Raw genomic sequence first — 8,171 nt, forward strand, 5'->3', positions numbered from 1 at the left:
GGGTGTGAGTTGTGTTTGTTCTCTGCTGGTTTGTTGGTGCCTTTAACGCTGGGGTGATTCCATCGACTGTGCCCTGGGAATAACGGTGTCCAGGTGACTGTGGGGTCTGTGACGGGTCCCCTGCACCCAGACCCCCACCCCATAGTGCCCTACAACCTGCACAGTCAGCGTTTTTGGTGTGTCCCACTGAGAGGGAGATGGGTGAGCAGAGAGAGCATCTCACAGGACAAGGTGGGTGGTAGAGCAGTGAGCTGTGTGGTTGCAGTGATCTTACAGATAAAGTTCTCCCTGTAAAAGGACAGTTTTTCCCCCCAGGCTTTTCCCCCCAAGGGATGGGGATTGACTGATGCCATTCTTGCAAAGAATTAATATTTTTATTGTCTTTTTTAAGTAATAACATTGAGACCGGGGGGGGGGTTTGCAGGGTGCTAAACAACTGCTACTGATTTATCACCGCAGAGCCACAGGTTTCACCACCCGCTCCGACATCGGCCCCGCCCGTGATGCCAACGACCCCGTGGATGATCGTCACGCTCCCCCGGGCAAGAGAACTGTTGGGGATCAGATGAAAAAGAATCAGACAGCTGATGATGATGATGAAGATTTGAACGACACTAATTATGATGAGGTGATGAGATTTTTTTTTTCATCATCCTGGAGATGTTTTTCCCCTGAGTGCAAGAGGAATCCTTGAGCTCCCTGCTCTCTTGCCGTGAAACTCGCATTAGCTGATATTTCAAGGCCAGGATTTCCTGTATTTTCTAGCAGCACTTCCTTTTTTTTCTTATTTCTTTTTAATTGAGACCTCATTTACATAATGCCACAATACTTGCAGATTTTTATTGTGGCGTTGGTCCACGTATTGTGGTTTAATTATCTATACAGAGCCCTGAGAGTCTTGGGAAGGGAATCCATCAATAAAATATCAGTTTAAGTACTTTGGGGGATGTATTTTGTATTCTCCTGCACAAAAGGGATCTAAGCTCTTGTTGCTTTGACATATGTTTGTCTTTATGTGGCCTGTGTAATCTCTTGTGTTTAAATCCCACTTGGGTTAGTTCAATCTTGTGTTACTCTCTTTGCTTTCAGAACTTAGAGGAAAAAAAAGTGGGTGATGGAAGAAAATGGCCTTTCTATAATGGGATCTCATTTATTGCTTAATAGAAGCAATTTTGAAAGAGAAGCAATTTTGAAAGAGAAGGAATTTTGAAGCACTCTTGCTTTTGAAATGCTGTGGGAGAATCAACACTGGGGTGGTGGAAGAGAGCTGCTTTTATTTAGGGATGTGTTAGTCTGATGCAATGGTGTTAGAAATACCCTGCTCACGCATTTTCCTTGTTCTGGGGGACTGTTGGCTGTAGCAAGAACATAACAGGAGCTTTAATCTGAGGATGCTGGGGTTTTTATTTTGTTTTTTTCCTCTTTTTACCCCTTTTTCTCTCTCCAAATTCTTAGTTCAATGGATATGCTGGGAGCCTGTTCTCGAGTGGTCCCTATGAAAAAGATGATGAGGAAGCAGATGCTATTTATGCAGCTTTGGATAAGAGGATGGATGAACGCAGAAAAGAAAGAAGGTAGGAACAATTACAGCACTGACCTGGGGTATTTTCTAGCTAATTTGTGTTTTAGGGTTCTCCTTTTCCTCTTCCATTCTCCACCTTCTGTCTGGGTTCATTTTCAGAAGCCTACACAGTTTTTGTTTGTTTTAATGCTGGATTTTTGACCCTGTGGCTCCAGGTTTTAAGGACGGTGGGTATTTTGCACAGCTTGCTGGGACAGTTGATGTGGTTGAATGGCTTCACTGTAGTTAATTAAGATTCACTGAAGTTCGTTAAGATGATGTGGGGAGATGCTGAGTGACTGGTTTTGACACGTCACGTGCTGCACAGCACACTGGAAATAGTTAGAAAAGTCGTGTGTTGTGTGTGTCTTGTAAACTGGTGAGTGTTATTTAACTTGTTAAAGCCACTACCTGGTCTCCAGGTAAGAGGATGTTGAAGATTGATGTTAACTTGGTTGGAAATGTCTGTGTTTACACTATAATCATAGAATCCCAGACTGGTTTGGGTTGGAAGGGACCTTAAAGACCACCTAGTTCCAACCCCCCTGCCAGCAGCAGGGACACCTTCCACCAGACCAGGTTGCTCAAAGCCTCATCCAACCTGGCCTTCAACACTTCCAGGGAGGAGCAGCCACAACTTCCTTGGGCAACCTGTTCCAGTGTCTGACCACCCTCACAGTGAAGAACTTCTTCCCAATATCTCATCTAAACCTCCCCTCTTTCAGCTTAAACCCATTTCCCCTTGTTTTGTCATTAACTGCCCTTATGAAAAGTCCCTCCCCAGGTTTCTTGTAGCCCCTTCAGGTACTGGGAGGCCGCTATAAGATCTCCCTGGAGCCTTCTCTTCTCCAGGCTGAACAGCCCCAACTCTTTCAGCCTGTCTATTTGATAAGACATCTCTCTTCTAATGTTGATAATCTAAACTGGGGAAAAAAATGCTCTTGTTCCTCATGTCTCAGCTCTGATCAAACACACTTTTCTGTACTATCAACACTTCAAGACTTGCCGAGTGTTACTCTGAGCCTAACCTCAGTATTCCTTTTCCTAAGGGAACAACGAGAAAAAGAGGAAATTGAAAAATACCGTATGGAACGACCCAAAATTCAGCAGCAGTTCTCAGACTTGAAAGTAAGGAAAAAAATGTCTGAAATTGGGCTTTGTGACATGGGGGAGGTGGATGCATGTTCTGCATTTCTTTGCTCAGACTGTGTGTGTTAGCAAACAAAATCTCCTCCTCCAGATTACAGTGACTTTCTCTTGGAAGAATAAGTTAATGAATACAAAGCAGGCAGCTAATGGTGCAGACTTGAAGCTCAAGTCTTGCTGTGTGATTTTCAGTCAGTTGCACAGTTATAGACAGTGAAATTTAAATCAAATTTTGACACTAGGCTTTTGTTTTGTGCTTTGTTGTGACTTTACATCAGTTCTTAAGGTGCTGCGCTTCTGTCTGAGGGGCTGCTGACTTGTTGGCATTGACACAGTAGTTGAGCAGGATCTGACTCTGAATCTGTTTTTAAATAAAAAGTGTTGTGTTTAAGCTCTTGTTTAATGATTAGTAATAAAACACTCAGTGCTGCAGGCACTGGGATTAATCTGAATATTTGAAGCACTGAGTTGCATAACAAAATTGATTTCAAATCTCAGCCCTGGACTAAAACCAAATTCTAATTAAATGCATCTAATTCTTTGTGCATTGGATTAGAAAAAAAATTAATCTTTAAGTCTTTAATTGATCTAAATTCTTTCAAGAAAAAAAATATCTCTTAAGGAATAAGAGCAGTTAAAACAATTCTACAGCAAGTAATGGTGAGAACTCCTGTTTGACTAGCGGAAACTAGCAGAGGTGACAGAAGAAGAGTGGCTGAGTATTCCAGAAGTTGGTGATGCCAGGAACAAGCGTCAGAGGAACCCTCGTTATGAGAAGCTGACTCCTGTACCCGACAGCTTCTTTGCAAAGCATTTACAGTCAGGGGAGAACCACACTTCTGTGGATCCACGCCAAACGGTGAGTATGACAGCAAACCTGGTGAAGGTGTGATCTGTTAATTCCTAATTAGAGACAGGGGTTAAACTGTGTGTAACTCTTCACTAGTGGCATTGAGGAAAAAAGATACTTGACCAAAAAACCTGTTCAGCCTGGAGAAGAGAAGGCTCCGGGGAGATCTTATAGTGGCTTCCCAATACCTGAAGGGGCTACAAGAAAGCTGGGGAGGGACTTTTCATAAGGGCAACTAATGACAAAACAAGGGGAAATGGGTTTAAGCTGAAAGAGGGGAGGTTTAGATGAGATATTAGGAAGAAGTTCTTCACTGTGAGGGTGGTCAGACACTGGAACAGGTTGCCCAAGGAAGTTGTGGCTGCTCCTCCCTGGAAGTGTTGAAGGTCAGGCTGGATGAGGCTTTGAGCAACCTGGTTTAGTGGAAGGTGTCCCTGCTGATGGCAGGGGGGTTGGGACTGGATGAGCTTTAAGGTCCCTTCCAATCCAAACCATTCTATGATTCTATGAAATACTTACAGATTTGCAAAACCTGTGTGAGAAATGTCTCGTGATTCAGGGAAGCCACCATTTCAGAAGTACCTGGGGGATTTTGGCATCTCTGCCCTGTAGCCACTGAAGAAGAGCAGATCAGCCAACAACCTTGAATTATTTTTGAAATCTCAGAAGAGCTTTTAGGAATGTACTTCTCTCGCTCTTGTTTTTAGCAATTTGGTGGATTGAATACGCCGTATCCAGGGGGCTTGAATACTCCATATCCAGGAGGAATGACACCAGGCTTGATGACACCTGGGACAGGTGAATTGGATATGAGGAAGATTGGCCAAGCCAGGAACACCTTGATGGATATGAGGCTAAGCCAGGTAAGGATGTGGAAGGCAAGCTCTGCCACAGGTGTACCTGGGCTTGGTGTTGTGCTGCTATTTAAGACCTGGTTTTAGAAAAGTCTTTCATTCTCTGGGTGTTAGAAGAAACAGCTGTGAGATAACTTTGTAGTCCTCTTCCCCATGTCTCATGCTTTCTACACTAACAGAATTTCCTGAGAAATAACAGTTTATCCCTGGAATTTGGTCAGTGTTGGAGAATGGGCTGCCCTGTTATACCAGAGATGGACTTCAGACAAACAGTGCTGGTAGTTTCACCACAGGAAACATCTTCTCTAAAAGTCCCACAAAATGCTGAAAAATACCACTCTTGTATTGTTGCTGACTTCTGTTCTATGTCATTGATTTTTCCCATCTAAGTCTGGTTTAAACTCAAATGATGGGCTTTAGCTGTCAGGGCTGCAAGAACTTTTGATGACTGGAAGCCAAGCTGCTTATTTTCAATGGTACTACATTTTTAACATTCCAATCGTGTATTTTAGAAGTGGAAAAAAGCTAATAAGCTAGGCTTTGTGTTTTCCTTCTTCCTTGGTTTTGGTAACAGATAAATGTCTAGGGTTTTTTTTTGTAGAGCAGCAACATCTTTTCTAGACTTTAATGTGTGCAGGCAGAGTGTGGGGCTATGAACAGTCATTTCAATAGTGCTGACTTGACTTTCCCAGGTGTCAGATTCTGTGAGTGGACAGACTGTAGTGGACCCGAAAGGATATTTGACAGACTTGAATTCGATGATTCCCACACATGGAGGAGATATCAAGTAAGTTTAAGAAGGATTAACTGATTTATCCTCTTAGTAATGGCTGTGATCCTGCATATAAATGGAAATCTGTCTGAGCGGGTGGCTTTTAGCGAGCATTTAATTTGTAAAAGAGTCTAGGTGAGTTTTTAAGGGTGAATTATTTTAAGATGAGATCTGGTTTAGTCTTTCAACTGATGTATTTAGCATCTGACACGGATGCATCGATTGTGGGGATTGTTTCTCTTCTATCCCTGGACTAACATGCCAGAGTGATGGCAGTGTGTGGCTGCCTGCCAGCCAGGAAATAACCTGGTTAATTGTACCTTTGTACTGCTAATTTAGGCTTGATTGATGACCTCTGAAAACATCTTTAACCTGAGGTTTGACACCTGTTTCATAAAAAATTACCGTTTAATTCAGAGATACGTGCAAATATTGATGCTTATACTTGACTTAAATCAATGCTTGTGCTTATCAGCTTCCAACTGCAAATGCCCAGCTGGAATTCCTAAAAATCTTACTTAAATACTTCACTGGTTTTCACTGTGATCTTGCAGTGTTAGTGTACATTTGCAAGCTTCTTCTGGTAGTATGTAAGTTGTGTCACCAGTATGGAAACATTTGAGGTCATGTTTACTGTGCATCTGCGTGTGTGACTGGGAAGAAATGACTAAAACACTCACTGATTCAGGAGAATTATTTGCTGCTAGTGCACTGAAAGTTTTCTTGCCTCTCTTTTCTCCTCCTTTAGTGACATCAAGAAAGCCCGTTTGCTCCTGAAATCTGTACGAGAGACCAATCCTCACCATCCGCCAGCCTGGATAGCGTCAGCCCGACTGGAGGAGGTCACTGGCAAACTGCAGGTGGCTCGAAACCTCATCATGAAAGGAACAGAGATGTGCCCCAAGGTCAGAATTGCTTTGCTTCCCTGATGATCCTTGCGGGATGGTAGGAAAAGGTTGTGGTTACGAGCAACATCATCTCTCTGTTAAGCTTGTTATATCTGATACAGCTTCGTTATCTGCAGTACTAAGAGAACACATCCAGCTAGAAGCTCTAATTTTAAATTCTTGTTTTGATGTAAAGGAAGATGGTTTCTTTTTCCTGACAGAGTGAAGATGTTTGGTTAGAAGCTGCTCGGCTTCAACCTGGAGATACAGCCAAGGCTGTTGTGGCCCAGGCTGTCCGCCACCTTCCCCAGTCTGTCCGCATCTATATCAGAGCAGCAGAGCTGGAGACGGATATCCGTGCAAAGAAACGTGTCCTTAGGAAAGGTGAGAGCTTCTGCAGGGTCAGGAACAAACTCTGAGCCTCCCTCTGTTTGTATTGCATTGGAAGTTGTTCAAGATGTGTCCTTAAGTTTTAAGTGGCTTTTTTTTTTTAATCCTGTTACAGAGCAATTGCAAAATGACATGTCACTTAACCAAAACCCATTCAGAGTTGGACAGGTAGATGAGAACCACTAACAAATGATGCTCTAAGGAGAAAAGGGTGTTTTCACTGTCACCTTGTGATACATTTTGGAAAAGATACTGGACTTTGTGTTTGGGTTCCAACTTGTCTCTAACCTGTTAGACACCACAGTGATTCCTGGTGGAGGAGCTTTAGAGGCCTTGGGGTTTGCTTCACTGGAGCAAGTTCTGTCTTCTTGGCAAACAGCTTTTCACTGTGGTGCTTACCTAGAACCTTACATCTTCTGTTATATTGCACTTGGAGGTGTTCCTCTTTTGTGGAATTACTTTCTTCTCCAAACAATGATCTCTTTATCAGGTTTGTTGTGTTGTCCTGAGCTCAGGTCTTCCTTGCAGGTTCATAGTATTAATTCTTTGATTACTTTTACGTTACTGTGCCTGTCTCAGTAGAGATGGGTCCTTCATGACTATTGAATTGTATTGATTATATCTATTAATCTAGATAGGGAAAAGAGTTTGGATTGAATATATTTGCTAAATCTCTGTGAAGCATCTACAGTACTGAGTGGTTTGGCTTCAAAGGAGTAAATTACCTCCTACCTCTAACTATTGCCTGTAAAATTGTGGATCTCTGCTGAAACGACCTCTTACTGCATATGGATGAAAGGCACTTCAAGGTTGCTGGGTTTGAAGCTGTAAGAGTTCAGATATTAACTATTCAGTAGATTTTTTTAATTTCCATTGGCTAAGCAGTGCAGTGTGCTGTGAAGTGTCTCTCCTGTGACACTGTGTGTCCTTCTCAAGACCAGTAATAGATGTTGAACAGAAAAAAAACTTCTACTTGAGCAGAAACAGATTTCTGAGTCCAGCTTGGGTAGGAGAGCATCATGTGTGGAAGCAGTGACTTACACATTAAGTACTGAATTTTGCTTTGAACATTGTATTTACGAAGAGAAAAACCCCATGATTGGGTTTTTGGAACCACCTGCTTAATCTCTGATAGGAAGCTGTTAGTGAAATGGAACATGCTTTGTTATTCTCTTCCCAATTTCTGCCTGCTCACAGCTTCCCAGTGCCCAACTGCTCCCAGTAATATGGTGCCTGGAGCTGTTTGTTTATACAGCCTTCAGATAAGTGGCAGTTTAACCCATTATTTCTCCTAAAATAAAAAAGACTGACTGCCAGGTCATGTCACTGAAGTGGGATCTTTCATAATATGTTTCTCTCCTCTGTTGGCTGTGTGCATTTCTACTCTCCAGCAGGACCTCTGGAGTTTTTTAAAGCCTCTCTCTGACTGAAGAGCCAGCAAGCTGAGTGTTTAAAATGCATCTTGAGGTGTAAAAATTGAACGCTCTATCTATGAAAACATGTTCTCTCCTGCTGAGTGATGCTTTCAGCTCTCACAGGCTGATATTATTCACTTAAAATTTTTCAGAAAAATCTCCTGCTGCTGCAGACTCAAAGAGAAACAGTTAATGCCCAAATCCTCAGCTCACACTGCTTGTAAATGCTCTGTGTATTTCTGCAGAGCTGGGATGTGCTCTGAAGTGGAGGCTCAGCGGTGTGCCTCTGCCTTTGC

At 42.7% G+C, this 8,171-nt stretch overlaps 1 protein-coding gene across 1 annotated transcript in view; it reads left to right on the forward strand.

Moving 5' to 3' along the window:
* The first annotated feature begins 460 nt into the window (after positions 1-460).
* Positions 461-8,171, forward strand: part of PRPF6 (pre-mRNA processing factor 6) — a 24,905-nt gene continuing 17,194 nt past the window's right edge. The window contains exons 1-8 of the mRNA XM_010178410.2: positions 461-628; positions 1,456-1,574; positions 2,611-2,689; positions 3,390-3,566; positions 4,265-4,420; positions 5,104-5,198; positions 5,932-6,088; positions 6,292-6,454. Of these exons, the coding sequence (XP_010176712.2) occupies positions 566-628; positions 1,456-1,574; positions 2,611-2,689; positions 3,390-3,566; positions 4,265-4,420; positions 5,104-5,198; positions 5,932-6,088; positions 6,292-6,454 (1,009 nt within the window). The 5' untranslated portion in view covers positions 461-565. The remainder of the gene's footprint in view (positions 629-1,455; positions 1,575-2,610; positions 2,690-3,389; positions 3,567-4,264; positions 4,421-5,103; positions 5,199-5,931; positions 6,089-6,291; positions 6,455-8,171) is intronic.

This window comes from Antrostomus carolinensis, unplaced genomic scaffold, assembly GCF_000700745.2.
Source record: "Antrostomus carolinensis isolate BGI_N321 unplaced genomic scaffold, ASM70074v2 scaffold32361, whole genome shotgun sequence".
In the NCBI taxonomy this organism is placed as follows: domain Eukaryota; kingdom Metazoa; phylum Chordata; class Aves; order Caprimulgiformes; family Caprimulgidae; genus Antrostomus; species Antrostomus carolinensis.